The 25,588-nt window shown below is 37.2% G+C and overlaps 1 protein-coding gene across 2 annotated transcripts; it reads right to left on the bottom strand.

The window, feature by feature from the left end:
- Positions 1-12,411: 12,411 nt before the first annotated feature.
- LOC121783415 (gamma-glutamyl hydrolase 2-like) lies at positions 12,412-16,592 on the bottom strand. Of its 2 annotated transcripts, none has more exons than XM_042181478.1 (10): positions 16,095-16,592; positions 15,470-15,556; positions 14,631-14,720; positions 14,378-14,472; positions 14,217-14,277; positions 13,553-13,642; positions 13,364-13,426; positions 13,131-13,282; positions 12,691-12,783; positions 12,412-12,620 (listed from the first exon to the last, which is right to left on the bottom strand). In XM_042181478.1, exons 1-10 carry the CDS (start codon positions 16,422-16,424, stop codon positions 12,587-12,589), a joined length of 1,095 nt encoding a protein of 364 aa, XP_042037412.1. In that variant the 5' UTR covers positions 16,425-16,592; the 3' UTR covers positions 12,412-12,586. The 2 variants fall into 2 exon arrangements, with proteins under 2 accessions (XP_042037412.1, XP_042037413.1); XM_042181479.1 differs by having other exon boundaries at positions 13,131-13,219; positions 16,095-16,590.
- Positions 16,593-25,588: the final 8,996 nt, after the last annotated feature.

The following is a 25,588-nucleotide window of genomic DNA, read 5'->3' as shown; positions in this document are numbered from 1 at the left end:
TCACCACCAGTCTACTATGCAGAAGAATTAGGCTTATTTGCTTCTTATACATTTAAATGCTTGAGATACATCTTATAAATGCACAAGCAAACATCAATGCGACAAAATTACTTCTTCTCGCCTTGGGATAAAAGTGGATTGTAGAGTTTATTGTATACAAGCAATTCTATCCGTGCAACATGCTCGAAATATGCTTTTCAGTATACCAATTCTAACAATCTCCCACTTATACTCAAAATCATGCTTTCGAGTATACCCACTGCCAAAACTCTCCCACTTATACTCTAAGCAGGTCTCGGGCCATGATACATCGAACTACCGTACTTTTCACCTCATGTGTAAAACATGTTGCCATATAGGCTTTTTGTGAAAAGTTCTGCCAGGTTGTTCTCTGATGATATCTTGGAAACCATAACGTCTTGTTGCGCACTTAATCCTTAATTAATCTCATACTTCATCTCTATATGATTTCTTAGCTTTATCAGATCGTGTTTCCCTCGAGTTAGACATATGACTAGAGTAATTATAACAAAATATAATACTCACACATACTCGGAATCACGGTCAAAGCTATTAGGAAGTTACTGAGATTAACAACTACCTTAGTAGTTTCTGATGAAACCACACTTGTAATTTTCATGATAGAGTCTGTGATGTAATCACACTCCTTCATGACTCAGTTTTCAACTCCTAACGTTAACACATAGTCAGAGGATAACTCGATCATCAATCAATTATAAAATCGAGTCGATGTAACCTAAAGGACATAACATGGATGTCTGGTAAACTAGAGCATACCGTTTAGTCTTCTTCAAGTACTATAGTATATTCTTTACCCAATCCAATGTCCTTGGCCATGGTTAAAATGATATCATGCTTCTATGCCAACGGCAAAGCTAATATCTAACTTAATACACATCATAGCATATATGGAACTTTTCTCATTCTTCTTGATCTCATTCAATGTCGAAAAACACTTGACTAGAGACAAAATAATTCCGTCTAGAAAAAAGAAAAACTTTTTCTTGGAATTTTCAATGCTAAAGTGTCTAAGTATTGTGTAGATGTCGGATTCTTTAAGAAAACATACATTCTTTTTCTAGCAATCTAATGACACAGATGCTTAGAATGTAACTAGATTATCTTAAATCCATCATCCTTAAACTGGGTAGACGACCAGTTTCCTACGCTAGATAACCCTCTTAGTTGTTTATCAACTTTTACAGATGTCATCATCGTAGAGTACCAAGAATACCAAATATAGTGCACTTTCAACTTTCTTGCCCTGTATTACATAACCATTAAGATGTTCCATGCAGATGATCTCCTCAAGACTTCTACTTAAAGAAAACTGTCTTGACAATCATAGTACATACATCCTAATTTATGTAGGCTACAATAGACAATATACAGATCGACTTAGGAAAAAAATGGCAGGCGAGATTATAATTCCCTCTGGGTATAACCCTTTGCCATTATTCTAGCCTTTTGAGATCCATGTTTACACTTGCAGGTCCACTAGCTCCCACTGACTGAAATAGTATGTGGGTAGTATCGCAAGTATTGCAAACATTCTTGTCTATTTAAGATTGTTATTCAGAATCTATCATCTTATCAAGAATGATTATCTGAATAAGTCATTGCGTCCTTGTAGTTACAGGGATTATGTTCAAGTTGATCTAAGACTGAGTCTTAAGACTCTTTTAGACCCATGAACTTATTATGTTCGCAAAGAACGCCCCCACTATGACACGACTCTTACAATCTTAGGTACAAACGTTGATTTTCTTAGTGCATAAGTTTCTAATGGTATGACTACTTGGTTAAGATGGAAAATAGATATTCTCATTATCTTGAGAATTATCATGTTTGTTAGGCTTGTAGTTCTCCTCATAATCTTCATCAAAGAATCTAGTATTCGTGTAAACAAACACATATCTTGCCGTGAAGATTATAAAACCTGTATCTTTTCTATCATTTGGGACAACCTTAAAACATACCTCAGTACACAACTCCAATTACTTGGATACCTTTTCCAAAACATGTCTTGGAATAACTCCACACCTTGAGATGTGCTGGACTAAACTTACCTCTAGTCCACAACTCGTGTGTTGTAGAAGGTACTGATGTTATGGTAGTTTCTTTAAGGTATAACTCGTTGTTTCCAACGTATATCCCATCAATGATAAGGTGTTATTGAGTAAAACTGTTCACCTATCGAACTTGTCTTCAAGAGACTTCGATATCTTCTTATATGACTATCCCATTCTTTAAAAGAATGCTTGGAGTAGTCAACTAGGATTTAGCTCCCACTACTGATCTTAACTCATTTGCTCGTCTCGTATGGTGTAAACCATTGAGACTTACTAGTCTTTCTATGTTGCATCTCTATAAGTATTCTGAATCCCTTGAACAACCAAAAGATTCTAACTTATTGTGCATCAACCAGACTTACCTGACTTTCAAGCTATTTAACAAGTAAGCTGTTAAAATCTCGATAGTCACTTGAGTTGGACAAAATCAGTTTGAACAACTTTTCATGGCCTTATGATTAAGTACCATAAATACTTTATCATTCATTGTTTAAGAAGTTGAACTGTGGTGTTATACTCAATCTTTTGCAATTATATTGTTTAGATACTATGATGTATAATTTGTTTTTCTATGGTACTATGATAGATATTCGATCCACATTTCTCAATAATGCAAGCATTATAAAATGAAATTGAACATCGTAGAATCATAAATTAGTTTAGAAACTGAATATAAATTCATTCTAAACAAGACTGTACCAACAAAATCTCTAACATCAAAACAAAACAATAAAGTGAGCACAAATAAATAGCTCTCACTGCAACAACTGCCCAACAGGATTTAGATCTCTCCTTTAGAAGTTGCGTTGTTATCTAAGTCATTGTCCTTCTTTAGAAGAGGTCAATCCGACTTACAATACATCTTCTCTTTGCCTTTTCACCAAATTTTTCTTGCCTTTCTTGCTTTTAGCAGACATTGACGACAATTCAGCTCTTCCCTCTTTCCATTGCTAGTCTTCTGTTCGATTGAACTAAGACATAGGAAAGATTCAGCGCAGCCTTAATGAATTCGTCAACTATCATGTTATCTTCCTCCAAAAGTAATAAAGTGAATACAATGCTGAAGGTTTCCAACTTTTCAGTAACAACCTTCTTGTACTCACTTCTTATTACATTTGGCGATGAACTGAGTATAGAAACTATTTGAGTAACTGAATCAGAAGATTCTTCAAAATATTCTAACTCTTTTGGATGTTTCAACAGAATCTGGACAACGTCCTCATTGAATACCCCTCTTTCATCAATATAAACCAAGACGTGTCTTACTACTTAAAAGAAAGTAGTTTGACCTTCTATCTCAAAGAACTTGTCAAGTGCACGCATAAAATGCATTCTTAAACTTTCTTTGTAGAATTTTGTCAAGGAAATGGAGGACATGAATTGGTGAGTACAAACTTTATGTTTTCAGCAATGAGAATCTTATCCATTTAATATTTCCAGTCTACATAATTTTGGCCTTCGAGTTTGATTTCTTTAAGGTTCGCAGACATTATTAAGAATTTGGCTGAGAAGAAATAAAACTATTTATCACATACTATGCTTAATACATAATCGCAAACAACCACAAAACAATTTATGTATCTCGCAACCGTGAAAACCAAAATAAGTACGCCTCTAGGGAGGTCATACAAATTTGGATTCCAACAATTTCCTGGTCACAATACCGACGGATAGTCCAGAGACCACTAAGGTGGCATGGCCGCCAAATATTGCCTAAGCATTTACCATAAATATTTGCATCTAGGAATTTCATTTCTGTTTTGATACTCCTTCTAGGGAAGGTCGTACGCCACTAACAAAGTTCCATAGATATCTTATAAATATGTTTAAACACATGAACTTGCAATTTCGTAGGATTACGGCTCCCACTAGGGTGGGTCGCGATAATATTAGAAATATGCTTCCAGTTTAAACAATTTACCATTAAGAAGTCTAATCTTATGAACTTGCTATTTCGTAGGATTATTGCTCCCACTAAGGTGAGTCGCGATAATATTAGAAACTGCTTCATATATAGACCAATTTATGGAGACCATATACAACGCACTGTTGTAATTATCGCTTAGTCATTTTAAACATAGTTTTTGCATAATTATCACATAAGTAGATAAGACAGATAATCCACTTAAAACATATTAACACCAAATAAATAGATAAATCCATTTAATTCATGGTGATTAATCACATTGGATAATTATTGAAATTATGTAATAAATCTAGGGAGATTTAAATAAATAATTAATTCCTTATCTTATCCAAAATATGAATTTCGGATTTGATAAATGTATCTTGGATAATGACTATCCAAATTAATTTAGGATTTATCTAGATAGAGTTGAATCTATCTAAATCCTTTTTGGGATTATTCTATATTTTATAAGAATAAAATCAAATCCTTAAATTCAAGATAAGACTGATCTTGGATTATCATTATCAAAATCGTACTATGATATTTCAGGATAGAAACAAATCTATCCAAATCCATAAGATAAAATCCAATCACTCTAAGATTTAAGAAAATCTTAAATTATTTAGAATAAGAAACTAGAATATATCATATCTGTTAGGATTTATTCTAGATAAAATTAACTTTATCAAAATCCAATTAGATTAGGATTATCTTGTATTATCTTTATCCAAATTTATCTAGGATATTTTCTAAATAGAAATAAATCTATTTATATCCATAAAATTAGGATAAAGTAGAATTATTATTAATTAATTCAACTAGGATTTAACTAGATAGAACTAAATCTATCTTAAATCCAAAAGATAATTACAATACTGGATTAACAATTATCTAAATCTTCTAAGATATATTCTAGACACATATAAATCTATCAATATCTATAAGATAAAGATACATTTAATTATCTAAATCTACTAGGATATATTCTAAATAGAATTAATTCTATAAATATCCACAAGATAAAGATAAACATGGATTTTAATTATCCAAATCTACTAAGATATATTCTAGATAGATATAGATCTATCAATATCTACAAGATATGGATAAACATAATTAATATTTATCTTAGTCAATCAAGGATTCAACAAGATAGAATAAAATCTATCTAAATCCATATGACATAAATAAATTTAATTATTCATCCAAATTTATCTAGGATTTCTCTAGATATAATCAAATATATCTAAATCCATAAAATAAGGATAAAACCCAAATTTAATTAATAATTTAATTAAAAAAAATTTTTAGATAATCCAATTGAATAGATATATTCAAATCTTATTCTAAATTATATCTTGAATTATTTCCAAAATTGAATCCAAGGATTTGGAAACCCTAATCAAAATTTGGAAAGTGAAGCCATGAGCGAGACAATGCGACGTCGAGCGGGTGGAACCCGCGCGAGCGTCGTTCATAGGACAAACCCTGGTTTGAGGCACTGTTGGGGCTGCTCGCGGAGGGACGCCGCTGCCGTCCGACATCGATGCTGCTGCGCCGTCGTCGCTGCTCCCACGTCGCCTCCGACAGCCCTCTCGGCACCGCAGGTTGTTTTCGCCGCTGCTGTTCTGCGTCGCGCAAACTGCCCAGCTCGAGAGCTTGGGCTACCGATGCAGAATGCCCAGCCTGACTTCTCCGATGCCGGCGCTGCACCGCGGGTTACCGACGCTGCAGCCGCTACGTCGTCGCACCCGCTGCTGTCCGGTCGCCGCACGCATCCGTCGCTCCACGAGTCCGGGAATCTGCCGATAGGCTCCCACTCGTTCCGGTGCTGCTTTTATTGCGGTGCGACACCCAAATTGCCGACTCGGAATTTACATTCACGTAGGGCAAAAATTCACGCCATTTAAAACAATTGAATTCACGTATGTATGAAAGTATCACTCACGCATGGTAATCACAAATTGAATACATGTGTAATCATTACATACTAAAATAGAATCACTCACATGAAAGTTAGTGCAAAGAATCACATAAAGCAATCTCTCCTCGACATCAAGCCTTGCGCGTTCGGTGACGTGCAGTCCCGGCGGGAGCGCCGACGGCGCGTCCTCACCGAATGTGCTCTTGTTGTCATTTTAATTATGCATTCAAGAATTCACATAATATGAAATTAATCCACATAATCAGAGCCAAAAATTGGCTCTGATACCAATTGTTGGGGTTTGGTGCCCCTTGCACAGCGGAAGTCATGCATTCACAAATAAATCATACATATGGATCTATTTGACCGATTATGGGATTAATTGATTCACATGTTAAACATTGAATTGCACACAAGAACGCACAAAAATCATGCTTAAGGAATTAAAATCCTAATTCATGATATTCTACGGTTTAGGATTACCGATCTGATTCTCCAAAGAATCGACGATTGCTTGCGCCTTCTCCACGTGATGATCTTTGTACTCAACCACGAATCTTCTAATCTGTATCCCGAACTCAGATAATGACCTTTGGGTGGGCAAAGCTTATCAGAATCGACAAGGACTTGATTAGAAAGGAGACAGAATATCAGTTTTGTCAAAAACCGGTTTTTTCGTCCACTCCCAGAGGGGAGCACGAAAATTAACTCTTAAATCGTCATTGAATCTCCTTTCTAATCTCCTTTTATATAGAGTTATGATGGGTCAGATTAGGGATCCATGGAGGTTGGACTTGGGCTAAACCTGTTGGACTTTTACTAATTAAATTGAGCCCCAATTTAATACAAGTCCAATAGAATATTATTATCATCCACTATAGTATAATAATATTGACTGCCCGTCCAATCCCAAATTACGAGTAATCCGGGCTTTACCTCTTTAATTATTATTTCCCTTGTTTAAGATATAAATATCCATTAATTAATTTAAGCCACCTATTTGACTTTAATTAATTAATATCTTTTTCCAAGAGTTGTCTAGTTCAAAATATTTATTTATTATTCTGGAATAAATTCCAACCGGCCGGGTTTTTGAATAATAAAACCTTTTTCGAACACCTGTTGAGGATATTATCAAACTGGACTCACCCAGCACACGATTCATTGCAATAACAATACTAGCACCCCTAGACATTAATCACCACTACCCAATATACCAGGATTATTGGGTTGCGAAAAACCCGCACCATTTGATAAGTCAAAGTAGTGCATAATCAATATCATATGCTCAATGTTATATCAACAATGATTAAGAAATAACAATCACCGAGACCTCGTCTTTCAGTAAATAGCAAGAAAGACTTATCTCAACTGTTAGATCCTTCAGTGCTATACCACACCAGTGTCGTTTATTTCCTAAGGTAAGGAAACATGCGGACTGACACTGCAACCTTTCACGATAGGTAGCCAAAGCCTATCTAGGTTGTGAAATTCTATTTCTCTTCTACAGAGGACCGACTGTGTCACCTTCTGTGAACGTCGTTCACCACCAGTCTACTATGCAGAAGAATTAGGCTTATTTGCTTCTTATACATTTAAATGCTTGAGATACATCTTATAAATGCATAAGCAAACATCAATGCGACAAAATTACTTCTTCTCGCCTTGGGATAAAAGTGGATTGTAGAGTTTATTGTATACAAGCAATTCTATCCGTGCAACATGCTCGAAATATGCTTTTCAGTATACCAATTCTAACATGCCCACCCCGACATCATCTGCATAGGGGGCTGCATGCCGGGTGCCCACCCCGGCATCATCTGCTGCCACGGGTACATGTTGTAGTACCCGGTCATCGGAGGCCAACCACCTCCCCCAGGAGCCGGGGAAGTATGGGACCCTACCCCGGGAGTCGGGGGCGTCTGAGACCCTACACCGGGAGGCGGGGGAGTCTGAGACCATCCCCCGGGAGTCACTGGAGTACCTTCGTAGTTGTTCTCCATTGCTCGTTATTGATCTTGAACGGAAAGTAAGGTAGAGAGAGTACTCGTTAAAACAAGTGGTGCGAATGAAAATGACGTTCAAAGCGCGTATATATAGTGTTTTCAAAAGAAAAAAAAATAAAAAATAAAATCTGACGCCGGTTTGACGCCGATCCGGGACCCACAATGGCGCCGTGAGGATCGGCGTCGGAACCGGCGTCATCGCGCGAATCGGCATGGCCACGCCGATTTTGACGCCGATTTCGCCGACGCCGGTTCCAATGGTTCGGCGTCAGAACCGGCGTCGACGAAAAATCGGCGTCGCGATTTTGACGCCGGCATTGGAGATGCTCTGAGACCACTGAATTTTTTCACCTGTATTATGCACTTACATATAATATCAACTACTTTTATATAATATTTTTTTCCTTTCTCAATTAATTTGAGGTATTTCTTTTGAAAAAATTAATAAATTATGTTAAATAAATTAAATAAAGTTAAAATAAAATAATAGAAAAGATAAAATGATTCATCTTAATTGGGGTAGAAAGAATATAAATAAAAGGATTTTGCAGTTTTATATTCCCTCCGACCCACCATAAGCGAGTCAATTTTCTTTTTGGATGTTTCATCATAAGTGAGTTATTTCCATTTTAAGCAAAAAAAATTCTTTCCTACAGAGTATTCCCTCCGTTCTATAGTTGTGGAGTAATTTTGTCATTTTGGTACGTTTCATAGTAGTGGAGTCATTTCTTTTTTCAATAAAAGTCAATACGTTTCTTCTCACTTACTTTAATCTTACTTTATTCTCTCTTCATCTCTCTATCTTTTTCATTTCCCACTTTATTCTTTTTTTTACTTAACTCACTTAATACAATTTTTCTTAATCTCCGTGCCGGAAAGAAATGTCTCTACTACTATGGAACGGATGAGTACTTTATTTTTCCTCCTACTTTATTCTTTTTACTCTACTTTTTCCCCCTCTTATACTTTCCACTCTCCACTTTAACTTTTTAAATACCACTTCCTTAAATCTTGTGGCAGAAGAAGTGGCTCGCTTACGACGAGACTGGAGATAGTATTTTTGGTTATTAAGAATGTGACGAAGCACTATTTTTGTGAATATTTACTCCTTATTATCTGTCTCCACAACCATCACATCAATACATCTCTCCATCTTTTGCTTAGAATATCCACAGAGCGACGTAGAGAAACTGGTCATGTGCCTATGAAACAAGTCCGGGGGAAGACGCTATGGCGAAACTCACGCAAAGAAGGGAGAGGAGGCAGGTTGTCTTGCCCCTCCACGTAGTGGCACCCATCTTATTCTTATTAGTCAGCAAAATTGAACATATACAACTAGGATTTTATAAGAATCTTCGTAATATTACATTTAATTAAATATATAAAAAATAATTTAATTGAGAGAGTTATATGAAATTTAAAGTTTTAAGATAATTTTTAGGAGAAAGTGATTATGCAATGTTGAATAAGTGAATTTCCTGCCCCTTTTAATTATACAGTTACTTAAATACCCATTCTACAATTCCAAAATGATAAATTTTACTAATAATGATAGTTTATTCTAGAATGAATCTGGACCACACATTTCAGATAATGTAGTCCAAATTTAGTAACTTATTACTACTTCCGTTAATAAAAAAATAGACAAAGATGTAAATGGTACGACTTTTAATGCTCAATTAGTAAAGTAAGAGAGAGACAGTGTGCGTGTGTAAGAGAGAGTTAGAGTTAGTGTTAGAGTTAGAGTTAGTGTTAGTAGATTGTGGGCTACACGTTATAGTAGTGTTTAAAACTTTTTATTTTTAGAATTTATCTAATTTTGGTAGATGATCTAAAATGGTAAAACTAGATAATTTTTTATAAGAAATTCGGGTGACATCTACTTGACCAATCGCTGTCATGATCTGTTTCGATTTTTTAATCTTGCCATTTTGTGCAAACCTCGCCAGCCACAACTATAGTGAGCCTGGTGACAAATTTTATGTTCCATCTGTCTTATAGAAATAAGTCATATTTCCATTTTTGGTTCATATTCATTTCTGACAATTTTTTTCTCCTTTTCTTTTACTTTAATATTTATGAATTTCCACCCTCCACTATATAATTTCAACTATTTTTTTTTTCTTACTTTATCAATTACGCATTAAAATTAATGTCAATCTTAAGTGACCTATTTATATATGACCAGGGGCGGATCCAGGAATTAAAAATGGTGGGGTCGGACGAGAAAATTAATATAAGGAGTAATATTTAAATATATAAAATGATAAAAAGATATTGCAAACGAAATATCTCTATTTTATATTAAACGCGATAATTTACTTCTACGAGTATTCATGTTTTGAAGCTAACTTAAAGTTATTTCATTGGAAATAGCTATGAATATATCTTTTAGTCGTTGTTCGTGTTCAACATTAGTACTAGAAGAACAGATGAAAGCGCCAAATCTTTATAAAAGAAATGTATCCATTAATCTAAATGAAAAAGTAATTAAAATTCATGATCAAAAGTAATTATTATATTTATTAAAACTAGATAAAAAATTTATTAGTTACTACTCCTACTAGTTTAAAATAAAAGTAAAATATAATAAAACAAGATTAAAAGATAATCAATAAACTACTAAAAAATAAAACTAAAAAGTAATAAATCATGATTAAAAGATGATCAATAAACTAGAAACCGAGAATTCTTATTTATAAATAGAGTTTAAACACTTATATAAAGATAAAATTGTTAAAAAGAAAAGTATTGATTGTATTTTTTTAATTAATAAAAAGCCCAAACCTAAGCCAAATACATAAAAAGAAGAAGGGAAAAGCTGCGCTGCTTGAGGTCATCGGAAAAGCTGCGCTGCTTGAGGTCTGAGGATGAAACGTGGGCAGGGGCGGACGCAGAAAATATTTTTGGTAGGGGCTATATATATATATATTGCGTTCACCATTCGTCTTTGAAAATAAAAAATTATTTTCATTTTGATCAGTTCTTTAAAAATAGAAAGTTTCTATTTTAGGAAATATTTTATATGAGAAGACTTATTATCCACTAACAATACTTCAATTTTACCAAGTATATATGAACAATTGTTTATATTAAAAAGAAAGACTAAATATAAAAATTACCAACAAAATTTAATGAGAAGAAAGTTGTCTCAATTGAAAATTACCAAAAAAATAGGATTTTTTAAAATGAAAGTAGAAGTCACTTAAATATAATTATTAGTAACTTCTATTAGAGCTATAGTTCTCTTTTAAAACAGATACTACTCATGTTTAAAGGATTTAAAAAAGCCCCCAATATACACTTCTATTTATTCAAGATCTCTGTTAAAAGTTACTCCACTCGTACTTATACAGTTACACATTAAAAGCCCAATACCAACACCCAATATATATCTTTATCTCTTATAATAATAATATACTCTAGTTATTTACATTTTGACCGACTTTCTTCTTCCACAAACTAGTTGGCAGCCATTGTTGCTTTATTGTGCAGTTTCAGATTTAAAATTCAGCCCCTTCTCATCCTGAATTTCCAATGATTTAGTCTTCAAATGCATTAGTTTTGTAAGGGCTAAAGAAGATCATTCCAAAATTACAAAGCAAAAGTTCAAAAAAAAAATATTGCGTAAGGGCTTAAGCCCTACCCCTCTTCTACATGTGTCCGCCCCTGATCGTGGGGCGGAGTTCCGGATGCCGTGGGGTCGGGGGCTGTTGGGAGGAGTCTTCCGGCGGTTCTCCGGGGATGGCGGTGGGGTCGGCCGACCCCGCGCGACCCCACCTGCATCCGCCGCTGTATATGAGGTAGGGGTAATAAATGACTTTTCTTTAACGAAATGATTCGCAAAGTATCTATACTAGGCCACGTTCTTCATTAATTTGTTCAACAATGATGAAAACCGACAAAAACTCCATTTCTTATTTGGATCATCGAATGAGAGTAAAGTCTGAATTCTTGTCTTCTTTATACATGCAGAAGAAGAGAAAAAAAAGTTTGATTAAACCAAGATTTTTTGTACAAGGATATTAATGTTAAAACTTATAAACTTTGAACAAATTATGTTAATTCCCATAAACTGTGAAAGTAATCATCAAAAACAAAAAAAATTAAGATTGATGTCACCTCGTAACTCTTCAAACATAATAGATTTACCAAACATTTTATCCTATTAGACGCATATTATTCAAGTCAAATTCAAGAATAAGAGCATTGAAACAAGGTTATTTCATTTATAATTCAAACTAAGCCAAAAAGATTTCATGATTAGCGACATTAGATCAAACTCTGCTTTTATGTTTGGATCAAATTAGAAAAGTTGCACACTTCCAAAAGTTAAGATTTTTAAGACCACTATTAATGAGAAATACCAAAATTCATTCAATGTTTCTAAGACCAATATACCCTTTATTTGTAAGTACAAGAAAATTATTTCTTGAAAAAATGATGCCATTTTGGAATGTGGAGTTGCCCTCTTAAATGTAAATAAGCTAAAACGCAGTTTTACTTAATTCTGAATCTGTGCAATTGAGAAATAGATTATGACTGTTGGTTTTATCTCAGACAACAATAAGACATACATATAAGGCAATGAAATTTACAATGGTGATAAGAAATTGCAATCATGGATGCCTCAATGCTTACATTCGGACCAGAATTAGCTGAAAATGTAGACCTCGTCAAACCCCTTTCTGCAAAACATCAAAACATGAGCGAGACGGAGAGGGAGAGGAAGAGGGAGAGTGGGAGTGAGAGAGTTACCCAGCCTTTCCACAATATGTAGGACTGTAATTATAGATGAGGTTGTCGAGAACTTCCTGGGAAGGCGGTCTATGCGTAGACAATCTAGCCTCCCTGAGAAATTTTCATATTAAAAGAAAAAATAAACAGTTAAAACAGGTGCAGCTTCCTTCCATTGATCAATCACTATGATGATATCTAGATAAAGCATAGATCCAAGACTAATTGGATTAAACTATTTAGAATTATTGGAGAACTTTGATCCTTGATGTAGGCGATATATTCAAAAACAGCTACTTAAATATGAGCAGCTCGAGTCCATTGGAGGACTTAATAAGACTATGGTACAATTGAGTGAAAGATATCAAAATTAACAAATTTAGTACGCACATGTTCACACGAACTTAAACAGAGACTTATTACCCATGCTTGCAATAAATTTGGCTATATAATATTGTTACCTTATAAAAAAATTGGCCACGTTTTGAGTGACTTGAATTGCATCTTCTGAGTGTGGAATACTTGATGAGGCCCACTCAAAAGCATTTTTCTGCATTGGGATGTTAAAAATGAAGCATTTGCATTTCAAATCAAAGATTTTGTGTCTGACTCTCTGTAAAAGCCAACGTATCAGTTACTAGCAAATACTAGCTTATTGAGTTAAGACAATTACTAAAATCAAATCCAAAGATACCTCCGGGTGCCACTGAAGAGCTGTCACTGGATATCTGTGTGCTTGGGCTGTTGAAACATAGACCTAATACAATTCAGCAGATGCCAACCAAAAGTTGAGGTAATGTCGAGGAATGTAGTATAAATAAATCTAGAGATAACACAAATTTGGAGTTAATGTGAATAGCCTAAAGGATGGCTTATTAGATACCTTATCATCACTATCTGCAGTAGTTGTTAAGATCTCAAAGAAGCTAGAAAGACTCTCAGTCTTCTGGAGTTTTTCAGGTGATATGCCAAACTGTTCCAAGATAAATGAAAGGGTAATATAAAGAATTGGATGCTAATAAATATTCACGGGATATTTATCATGCCACCAAATATGATTTGATCAAAATTTGAACACAAAACACAGTACGGTCTTAAATTAGCATTAATATTGCCTGGATACGTATCCCCAGAACTGAAATGCCAAAGCAATCAATTGACCCAAGGTAGGGAAGGATTATAGGTTTTTCATAAGATACAATAGTTCAGTATTTGTTTTATTCCTTGTTTCCCTCAAGCACGAACCACACCGAGGCCAATACTCTTATGGCAAACAACTTGAGAGACATAAGCAAGAAAATTGAGTGCAGCAGCTCAACATTTGAAATGCTGAAGTAAATACCTAGCATTTTTCTTCAAACATATTGTTTACATTATCATGGAGTTTCTTGAGGAAGCCTATAATTTAATACTATTTCATGAACTAGTGCTTCAGAGAACATCTTAGAGCAGTTTACTTACAGTTATGACCACATAGCTATGACATCCTGGAAGACACATATGGACATTGAACCTTCCCCATGTTACACAGAGGAATAAGCACTGACCTTATGATTTTGCATCACGATGCACTCCGTACTCAGCTTATTCAGCAGAACTGGAGGAAATCTATCAAAGATATGAACATAACCTTGATTAATGATACCAATGTGTAATAGAAATTTTTTAAAAAAGTGAAAATTAAACTTTACATTAACTTCAATTATACCGTTGAAACACAGTTCCACTAATATCTATGTTTTCCACAAATTGGAGCGTTGAAGCTTGATCTGATGCACTAAATCTCTCAAGGATGTTATTGTCCTGCACCGATGTGGAAGATAGGAGGGAATTTCAGTTCCACTATCTGACTGTGTGTGTGTGTGGGGGGGGGGGGGGTTCCATTACGGGTTCTCAAGCTTAATCTCCTTTTCTTCATTTATTTCAGGTGGAGAGAGAATAAGTAAAGTTGGAAGCATTACCTTACTCACTATCATGGTTAAAAGCTCAAAACCTAAGCAGATAGCAAGCAAAGGGAAACGATCTCCAGCATCATTCTTTCTCAGGACATCCTGCAGAAAAAGATACAGAAAGATTTATAATAGAGAGATGCCATTTGTCTACACTATCTTGTTTTCCCGGAATAATTCCGTCACCAGGCAGATCTTAATACAATAGAGAAGACGTCCTTCTTACATGTGTGTGGTTATTTCATCCACTAGAGCATCATTTAGTTTTGACTTAGCATGCAAAAGCAGAGCCAGTTGGATTATTGGTACTCACCATGAAAGCCGAAACATGTCGGTTAAGTCAATCTTTCACATTAGCAACAAATCTATGTCTATATCAATAAGAAAGTGTCTAGTTTTGGGGTGACGCCATAGATAGATAAAAATAGCATAGGGTAATCAGCACATGCTCTCATGGACTGAATAATTTTTAGCTGGTTTGATTGCCTAATCGTTCAAATAACCAATCATGTATTTTGTAAATCTACCTTATGACCCGACATAAACACCCATAAAGAAACAACACTTACAATGGGAAAACAAAGTTCAGCTGCATTTGCAATTGAATATTGCTAAAGAAAACTCTAGTGCGAATCTTCAATTGCTAAAAGTAAAAAAAATTCTAAGGTGGCTTGCCCTTTATTTCATTTTTCTTTCTTTTTCTTAGAAGTAAACTTACACCTGAATCAAAGTGAAAATAACTTAGAATCAACATAAGCTGAGGAAGCTAGATATAAAATGAAGGGCGGTTTCAATAGAATAACTAGAAATGGAATAAGATCTCAGATTCAGTCGTGGAGATCATCAGGTACCTTAAATATCGATGTGACAACCTCAAAGTAGAGACCAGTTTTGGATGACCCTCCAGTGAAGATGACTCCATTAACCAAACTGAGTTTCTGAAACATTTATTACATAAGATTGCTATTGTTCATGGGACATGAATGATGAATCCATGATTCCCTTAGAAACAAGGAAACTTTATCAGAAACAGAAGCAGACAACGTAGAATTCAGCATTGTTGAAAACGAAGAAAAACCTACTAATAAACACTGACAGAATTCATCACCACATCCACATTACAAGGAAACACCTCAGTTTCAAGGCATTTCTAACGCAAGATGTAGTGACTAGCTTATTAAAATTTTGCTAAGTCGAAAATGATTATGTTATCCTAACCATTTGTAAATCAGTAGTCTCATAATCCGTAAATGATCTATGAATTAGCAGAGGCATTCACTAACTACATCACTGATCAATAAAATACAAAAAAATCATATCGATGAAATCCGCCTAAATTAACTTCACAATTCTTTAATTCACATGAGCTAAGCCACAAACAACAACAATGATGAATTAAAAAAACCCTAAATGATCCAAAACATAACATCGAAATCAGCAAATAGAAAACTTAAAGAAAAAGGAAGTGATGATTACTTTGTACAGAACCTCCGGAGGTTCATTGTAGATGAGGGGAACGACTCTGGCGCCAGCAGATTCAACGAATTTCACATAAGAAGCAGCTATGTAAGATGCATTAGTGGCATTGCTGAGGCGGCCAGAGCAGCCGTCTCCAGGGTGGCTGACGATTCCGATGACCGGTCGGAAATTGAGATTGGGGTCTGGCGCGGGGCATCGTTGACCAGAAACGGCGGCGTGGCTGTGAGTGGGCAGGAGGAGGAGAGCGTGAGTGGAGTGAGCGTTGACGGAGGCGGTGAGCACATTGGATAGAAGTAGGAGAAGAGAAATCCAGGTAACATATAGCATGTTGGAAGAGGAGGGCGGCGATTAGCGGCGGAGGAGGAGATGGAGGTGCCGATAGAGATGATGGAGCAATATATGTAAACAACTGATTTTGACGTTGAAGAGATATTTAGTAAGAAATCTGCAACAAGCAATCGCAAAACTTTTTTCCCTAGTTCACTCAATTTTACAATGACTTCCACGTTACCATCTCTAATTTTCAGCAACTTTTTTGAGAAATTTAAGATAAAGTATTAATTTCGCTGACCTTTCGTAATTTAGGCTTCAATTCGCTGACCTTTCAGAATATGGAATCGAGGCATGCGAATTTTTCAAAATAAGGGATTTCTGATTTTTTTTCATTTTCTCTACTTTTTTCTTATTATTTATCTCCTACAATTTATCAAGTGATTAAACCACCCTCTCTAAATTTTCAGCGGTATATTTCCTCTCTCCGCACGCCTGTGTTCTCTGTTCCACATTTTTATTTGTGTACCTTTCTCCCACACTTCTATTATCTATTTTAGCTCCATCTCTGTTCCACAACTTCATTTTTGCTCCACCATTTTCCAGTTCTCAAATTCACTTCTTACAACCTTATCCTTTGTTCTTGCTGAATCAATATAGATTTCCAACCATCAATTTAACTTTCATCGCTTTTTAAAATTAAATTTTGCGCCCCTTCAATCCACCAATTATGCTAGCGCCATAAATGATTGAAGAAGTGCAATCAATAGTTTTGGATATCCTATGGCCAACAATTTATTGATTTTGCATATTGAATCAATTTATCTCAAAGTCACATCTACAATTTGCAAAATCAGAGATAGTTCCAACTTCCAAATTAATGGTGTAAATGAACAACTAAATCCAACCTTGTAGATCGAATCCAAACTCAAAACACAGATTGAGATGATTCTTGGTTTGATTAATTATACCTAACCTATTTAGCAATTTTCTCCAAATACCATTTAGCAATTTTCTCCAAATAACCTAGAATTCAGACTGTTTCTGGTTCCTTGGGATAAGTATTTCATGAGTTTAATTTGAAATTTGGTCTTCGAATCAGTTGGAATAAAGAGACGGATAGCTTGGGAGTCCCCCCTCACAGAAGCGGCTGATTTCTAGAATTTAGGTGAAAATTTGAAGGGGTAGTTTAGTCACTTGATAAATGGTGGAAGAGAAATGATAAGACAAAATTAGAGAAAAATAATAAAAATAAATAAAAAATCCCATATTTTGAAAAATTTGCATGCCTCGATCCCATATTCTGAAAGGTCAGCGAATTGAAGCCTAAATTACGAAAGGTCAGCGAAATTAATCCCCTTTTCCGAAATTTCTCAATTTTTTGTGGGCACATTCTTAAATTTGATTTTAGTCATAATTATGCAATAAGATTAGTCATATTTTCAGTTATAATTCATTTCGTTTTTATATTATTTTTAAATTTAACTGATATTTAACTTTAGTATTAAATAATAATTAATTAAAAATAACTACGATTCACTTTGAAAATACTACCAAAAATTATAAACTTTATAATGAGAATATTGTAAGTGAAAAAACTATATCGTCAAAAAAAATACATCCAAATCTCAAATTAGTATAGAGCTAAGTCATGATACATTCTGTGCCCTTTGTATGTCATCGCCTATTTCCACATCTTCATCATCGACTTGTTCACCATCTTCATTGATGCAACAACAGCCATGGCTCAAAATTGAACGGGGCAATTTGTTCAGTTTAATCCAAGGTGCACCTTATCTTTTTTTAGATCGATTGCTTAAAAACACTGAGCTAGTGCTTAGTCCTTCCTTAACTGCTCTTTGAGTCGAACGATTGCTAGTATAGTATCCATCCTTCAACGACTAGAGAAGGCCATTCGCCACTTTCTTTGGAGCGGCAATATTACAACGTTGCGATCCAATTCGACTTTAAGGGTCTTGATTGGAGCACTCATTGCGTGGCTTTTACCTTTCGTCTTCCTCTTGGCAGCTTTGTGGCCTATGGGATGAGTGGGAACATTTATTCTTGCTCTGGCAAAGAGAGGAGTGATTTTGTCGCTAGCGGCTAGTGTCTGTCAGTCTCCTATTTATAGAGTGATGATAATGAGCTACGTCAAAGACCTGTGGATGTTGGACTAGGCTTAACCCGTTGGACTTTCACTCATTAAATTCAAACCCTTAATTTAATCCAAGCTCAATGGAATATGATCTTGTACAACCATATACAAAAGCAGCTCGAAACACGCTTTACAGTATACAACCCTAACAAGGACTAGTGTCAGACAATGCTTTGATATGGTTTGCAGCCGAAGATTTGCTATAACAATAAATCAACATATCAAAATCTATTTAGGTAATTATTTAATTAATTCAATTCGTGCTTGAATTCACATAATGCATGCAATGAACGCAAATAATTCATGTAAAGGAAATATAAAAACTAAATCATGAATTTTATGGTTTTGAATTAACTACCGTCAATTGATCCTCCAACTAATTGAAGATGCCTTGTGACTTCTCCACGTGATGATTCTTCATACTCAATCGCGGGTCTTATGATCAGTTCCTGAACTCAAAGTTTGACTTCCTGTGGACAAAGCTTACTAACTAGAAAAAACCTGATCTAGGAAAGAGAAAATTTCTTTGTTGAATAATGATAAAATTTTTAAATATAGGGTACATTTTCGAAAATGTCAACTTTGGGGAAAGGATTTCAAGTGTCGTCTATCTCATGTCTAGTCTCTTTTATATATAGTTATGATGGTTCAGATTAGAAATCAATGGAGGTTAGATTGGGTCGCACATGTCGACTCTCAAAAATTAAATTGAGCTCCAGTTTAGTTCAATTCCGAAGAATATCATTTGGACCACTGTAGAAAATAGTATTGGTTGCCAGTCCAATCCAAGATTATGGGTGTGTAAAAGATAGGGAATGATAACATCTTTCAAGTGTTGATCTTCGACTAAATATCGGTGTGTATCAGGATTTCCCCCCTCATGATTTCTTCAACATGTGTGAGGTAACCGCACTTCCAATGATAACTCACCAGATCCTTCAAACTTTCACTCGGTTAATAACACACAAAGGATTTTAGGTGGAGTAATTGGATATGATAAAGTAGAGGGAAAAATGTGACTTAATATTTTAATGAGGAGAAAAGAGAGAGAAATTTGTTTCCAAATATGGAGCATGGATATCTTAAGTATGACAAACTAAAAAGGAAAAATGAACATTTTAAGTGGTATGACAGAAGAAATAGTAATTAATATGTCAAATATAAATCAATGGAATAACAAGCATATTTGTAATAAAATTGATATAAAGACATAACTCTTCAAAATAATTTGTCGATCTAGCCCTAAAGAGAAATATTCTTCAAACACAACTAAGAAGAAGAAGAACCTTCGTTAAGTTGAGTTATATTCCTTTTTTGGACATCCCAATAAAGTTGAGATATTTCTTTTTTTTAAATAAAATATTTTATCACTCTTATTTTTCTCTATCACCTAATTTACTCTATTTTATCTTTCATACTTTTTTCTTTTCACCTACTTTATTTTATTATTATTTAATTTATTAAATATAATTTTTAAATTTTCGTGTTGAAAAGAGTAACTGAATTTAAGTAGGACGAGATAGTAATAAAATGGGATAGAATCATTTGTTCACATTGTCCTGCGGACTCATTCCATAATTAATTTCATAGTGAGTAGCTGCAGACCTACACCTTAGCTCTCATGTGCCAGGCTATATGCAATCACCTTCCGCCACCGCCCAATGCAGCCGAGCTGATTGCTCTGCCTACCGCCGGTGTCGCCGCGTACACCGAGTGCCCCCCTCCCTTCTAGTAGGAAATACAGAGTAAAAATTAGTTTATTCGATCCAATCACCCAAATACCCTTCCCCTCAATTCTAATTTAACTTAAACGTGTCATTTATCATACTCTATGCGAGCTATCCTTGTAATTATAGGCTAAAAAATACCCCCGTGGAAGACTATTCCTCTAGCCCTATCCCCAATGTTCTTCGGAGACCCCGTATCATTGCTAAATGTGAATCAAGTTGCTAGGGTCATATTTGACCTATCGACCAAATTTAGTTGGGCCAAAAGGGTCCACAACGAGTTGGTGGGGGGTTGAGGTGGCACAAAGGAGCGGGAGCGGATGGAGTCACGGCGCGACGACGGTTGGTCGTCGCCTTCTTCCTTCCTGGCGGCCGGCGTTGGGAACTGCTCGGGCCGGCGTCGGATAGGGATACCGACCTCTACCGTTTGCTGGAGGAGCTGGAGGAGGATGACACGCCTCTCCTATACTTCGGATGCACAAGCACCTCTTGCCAAGCGCTGAGGTACTTGAACGGTTTGTAATTTATGGATTGGTAGGTCGCCAAGGCAGCACTGATGATGTCGAGCTCGCTCCTACCGCTCCACGCCGACCGCTCTTCCTGGAGGTAATACCCCTGGAACTTTTGGATTTCTTCGTTGGCTCTGAACATGGCATTGCGCACCATACTCTCATTGCGCTCGATGGTTCCAGCCGTGCGGTTTTCATTGTACCGGTGAGAGACGCGCCACCAAAACCTATCCCCGCTTTGGTTCGTGCCTATCTTCGGATCTTCGGAGATAATCAAATAGGCTTTGAATAATTGATCCATCTCCGCCAGAGTGTACGTGGTGCGAACACCACGAGGAGTAGGAGTAGGAGTAGGAAGATGAGGAGTTTGAGAGCCGCCGCCGCCGCTCCCTCCCGATCTGGGTTCGAGTGCCCACCCATATCACCCATCGGGGGCATCTTGGTCGTCTACCGGGTAAGGCCGGTAGCCACCACCCGGAACTTGAGAACTTTGGATTTGAGGAGGGGCCGAAAATTGCGTTTCTGGACTAGGAAATGGTTGTGAGCCGAACCATTCGTGGTTCCAACCGCGGGAGTCGGAGGGGTGATCGCTGGAGCCGGACATTTTTTTTTGTAAGTAAGAGTGAAAGATTGAGAATTGATAAGAGAAGATGAAAGAATTTAAATGAGAATTGTGTAGTGTGGTGTGAATTTTTTGGTGTGGAAGTGGGGGTATTTAAAGATGAAAATGTGAATTTTGGGGGAAAAAATTGAAAAAGAAAATGGATATAATTTATTGGGAAGTGGGAAAATATTTTTTTTATTTAATTCAGATTTTTTAAATTAAATCTGATTTTTTTTTTAAAAAGAAAAAATGAAATTACCAACGGCATTGCCGTCGGCCAATCAGGCGCCGCCACGTTAGCTGCTCAGCGGCATGGACATGCTCGATGCATCGAGCAGCGCCGTGCCAGCTGCAAGAGCATAGCGGCGAGCAGGGGTCAGCCGCGCCAGCGGCCCGGAATCCGTCCTTGCCAGCGAGCACCGCTGCGGATGCTCTAATTTCGACACTTTTAAGAAATAAATGAAAATGGATATTTTTGAATTCAAGTGGATATCTATTCATTAAAAAAATTATTATACTTTCTACCGTAAGTTTAGAGCATCCACAATAGTGGACTAGCCGACGCCCTAGCCACCGGAGTGTGGCTAGGGCACTCAGCTAATCTGCTACTGCGTTAAGGTAGCCCGACGGATGAAAAACCAACGCCCTAGAGCTAGGGCGGGGATTAACCGGCTAGCCGATCGCTGGGCCGATCGTTGGCCGCTATTGCGCGGCGAGCGATCGGCTAGCTAAATTTTTAATTTTTTAATTTTTTTATTCATGCTCTATATTTACAATTCATTGTATTTTTTTTAAAATTTGATAAACAACAACAATTAAAATGAATTAATCGTATATGTCAATTTAGTTGTTGAGCTAGGGCATTGGCTAGACTATTGCTAGCCTATTGTTAGGATGTAGTTTGGTTAGACTATTGCTAGACTGTGGGAATGGCATGATGATGTGACATGATGTGTTTTTGGCTAGACTATTGCTAGCCTATCCTTATTGTGGACGCTCTTATAGGGATATTGGTTCCTAAAATCATAACTTTAGTCAAAGTTTGGTATTTTCCACGACCTTTAAAATTGGTGCAGAATATCATAAACTTTGTAATTTGTTCCTAAACTGACTCAAATGGGATATTTTCATCAAATCTTATTTTACATGGCAACCGTAATACTCCCTCAGTCCCAATTACTCGCACTTTTCATTTTAGGCTGTAAATTTGGGATTGATTTTTTAGTGTAATTAAATTAGAATTTTAAGTGTAATGAAATATCACTTAATAAAGGAGCTCTTAACTTAAACTAACATATTAATTGATAAGGCTCATTTCATGCATCGGTTTAGGGGTAAAATGTACGCTACTTGATCGATTTTATCGCGCAAAACAAGTGTTAAATGTGCAGGAATGCCGCAAGACCAAGGCAACAAAGCCAAATTGATCAAGCTAGTACAATAGGCGAAAAAGGCCAGATATCGGGGGAAGTTGATCAAGGGGAGTAACCAAGCAGTTAAGGAGGGGACCACTGGATTTCAGAAGAAGGACACGCAAGGCTATGAGCTAGATGGTGCGCAACATTCTGTTATCAAGGACAACGTTCTAGAAGGGGACACGTGCTGATATATGAGACGCAAGGACGGAGCTGAGTCACGAATTTGTTACTGAAAAGCGTCGTCGTTCTAGAAGAAGAGCAGGTAGCAATCAATGAGTCGCTAACTCTCAGCATGAGCGAATATTCCCTGCCAAGATCGTTATCCAGCTGGAGGTCATGCCGAGCCTATAAATAGAAGATGTGCCACCACACGAAAAATATCCGATCCTTTACTTTCCGTCTTAGTTTAGCTTAGTTCTCTTGCTTAGTTCAGTTCTCTAGAATAGCTTAGCTTAGCTTAGATAAAGTAATCCTTAGTTAGAATGGGCGATCGAAGGAGCGCTGCAGAATACTTGATATCTGTCGGTGTTTTCTTATGTTTCCCGCCGAGGATCTCCTCGGTTTTACTTGCTTTCGTATTTTCCGAAGTGTTAGCTTAGTTTAGATTTCACGCTATACTGTTCTGAGTTTAGTTTTAATCGAAGTTGTTTCGTTTTCATCATGGTGTTTACTGCTTACATAGTTAAATTTTCATCCCTGTCTGAAATTCACTTGACCCAGTAGTTAAATTTCCCTTGAGCAAGTAGATAGTTACTTTTTTGTCTAAGTTAAAATCAGTAGTTAAAAACTCCCAAAGTTAAAGCGTGGCAGCAGCCAACCCCCCCGTTCACTACTCACACACTCGATACACAAGCTTCTCCCCGAACTTGCCGCTTTACTGTTAAAGTAGTGCAAAATTGGGAGTTATAAATTATTTTGGTAGGAATCGAGTGAGAGCGAGATTGCATTGATCAAGTGGCAACGACATTTGCTAACTGATCCAACTGGTTCGGTTATCTTCCATATAATTGATCCATTTACGCAACCTCCCGTTCGAGGCCTTCCAAAATGGCGCCGTTGTCGGGGATGCATGGTGTTATTTTATGTTTGTGTGTAGTGTGTAGGTGTATATAATCTTATTTCTTTTTTTTCTCATTTGTTTTTTCTTACTATTGATGAGAAGGTACCAACGCGGTGGACACTGGAATCATTCCTTTTTATACAGAGAGACTAACGCGCATTGGAGAGTTCAGGAAGCCGGCGTCGTTACCACTCGTTACAGAGCAGCACTAGCAGCAGCAGCAGCCGCTGATCAACTGACCAGCGAGGAAGAAGGAGAGCAGAACGCGCAACCTAAACCACCACCACTTGAACAAGCAGAAGCAGAGATGGCCCTCGTCGACAACGACTCTGGAATCGGTTCTCTGCACGCTCATGATGAGAAGAATCCCACACATGCCATTGCTGCTACTCCTGGGATGCGGACCATTGCGATCAAGTCAGGAGTGCTGGCCGTTTTATCCCACTATTACGGCCTTTCAAAGGAATGTCCGTATGCCTTTCTGGAGGAATTTTGCCGATACTGTGATATCCAGCCTGTACCGGCTGGATCTACATCTGAGGATTATAGGCTGAAGGCCATCCCTTTTGTTTTGAAGGGCAAAGCTGGAGTATGGCTGTCGAGACTGCCAGAAGGGTTCATCAAAACATGGGCCGAGTTCCGAATGATCTTTCTAGATCGTTTCTTCCCCGCGTAAAAAATGAGTGCCCTCAAGCGGGAGATCACAGAAGCCAGACAGGAGTACGATGAGCCCCTCGGCCAATACTAGGATAGATTCCAAGGGCTGCTTAAAGCATGCCCCAACCACAAGCTGGGGGAGCGGGAGGTCTACTCGATCTTCTATGGTGGACTGACAGTCGACAACAAGAACGACCTCAACCTCGCAGCTCAAGGGGATTTCTCAAAGACCCCATTCAGCCAAGCAAAAAACATCCTGGAGAGGCTGATCGAGGCTAAGCGGTCGTATGAGACATCTCGAGGCCAGTACAGAAGGGGTGTAGTGCATGTAGCAGAGGCGCGCAATGACGAAAAGCTGGAAGCTTGATTTGAGCAGATGGAGAAGAAGTGGCTTGAGGTAGTGGAAAAATCCAGAGCGCCTCCACCACCTGCACCGAAAGAAACGCAGTATGCGCCGCCACTGCCTCCGCCAGAAGAGCATCACTATTACTATTGCGAGTTTCCCCCTGAAGCGGAACCGCAAGCCCAAGTGAATGTCGTCGGCCACTGGAATGCGAATGGCAACTGGATCCAGGGTAAATAGAGAGACGCTCCATGGAGAGACCACCTTAACTTCAGGTGGAGTGATTCAAATCAAAGCCAATCACCGCAACCAGCGCAACAGTACTTACAACTCACCGAAGGGCAGCCCAACTGGCCTTCTCGGATCCAGGATAGACCAAAAACTGGAGGGAACAGAATGCAGGGAAGACAAGCAGTTTGGTCAAATGGACCCCAAGGAAACTGGTCCAGTGGAGGACAGCCCAATTGGTCAAGCCAACAACAGGACGGAAATTGGGGGTACCAACACCAAGGCCCTAAGCCAAGCAGCCAGAGAAGGCAGCCAAATAATCAACTAGCGAATCATGTCCCACCGTACCAAAGAGGAAACCAGTACTTCCAAGGGAACCAACAAAATCATTTTCCCCAGAACCAGCCAGAGCAGTATGGACCTTCTGGCTACCATCAACAAGGCTATGGAGGAGGTCGTTTTAATCAGAGATATAGCAAACAACAAAATGGAGGTCTAGGAGATATGATGATCCCACATC

Source organism: Salvia splendens, chromosome 21 (genome assembly GCF_004379255.2).
Source record: "Salvia splendens isolate huo1 chromosome 21, SspV2, whole genome shotgun sequence".
NCBI classification, from domain to species: Eukaryota; Viridiplantae; Streptophyta; class Magnoliopsida; order Lamiales; family Lamiaceae; genus Salvia; species Salvia splendens.
Note: the sequence above shows the minus strand (reverse complement) of the source record. Positions and strands in the feature narration are given on the sequence as shown.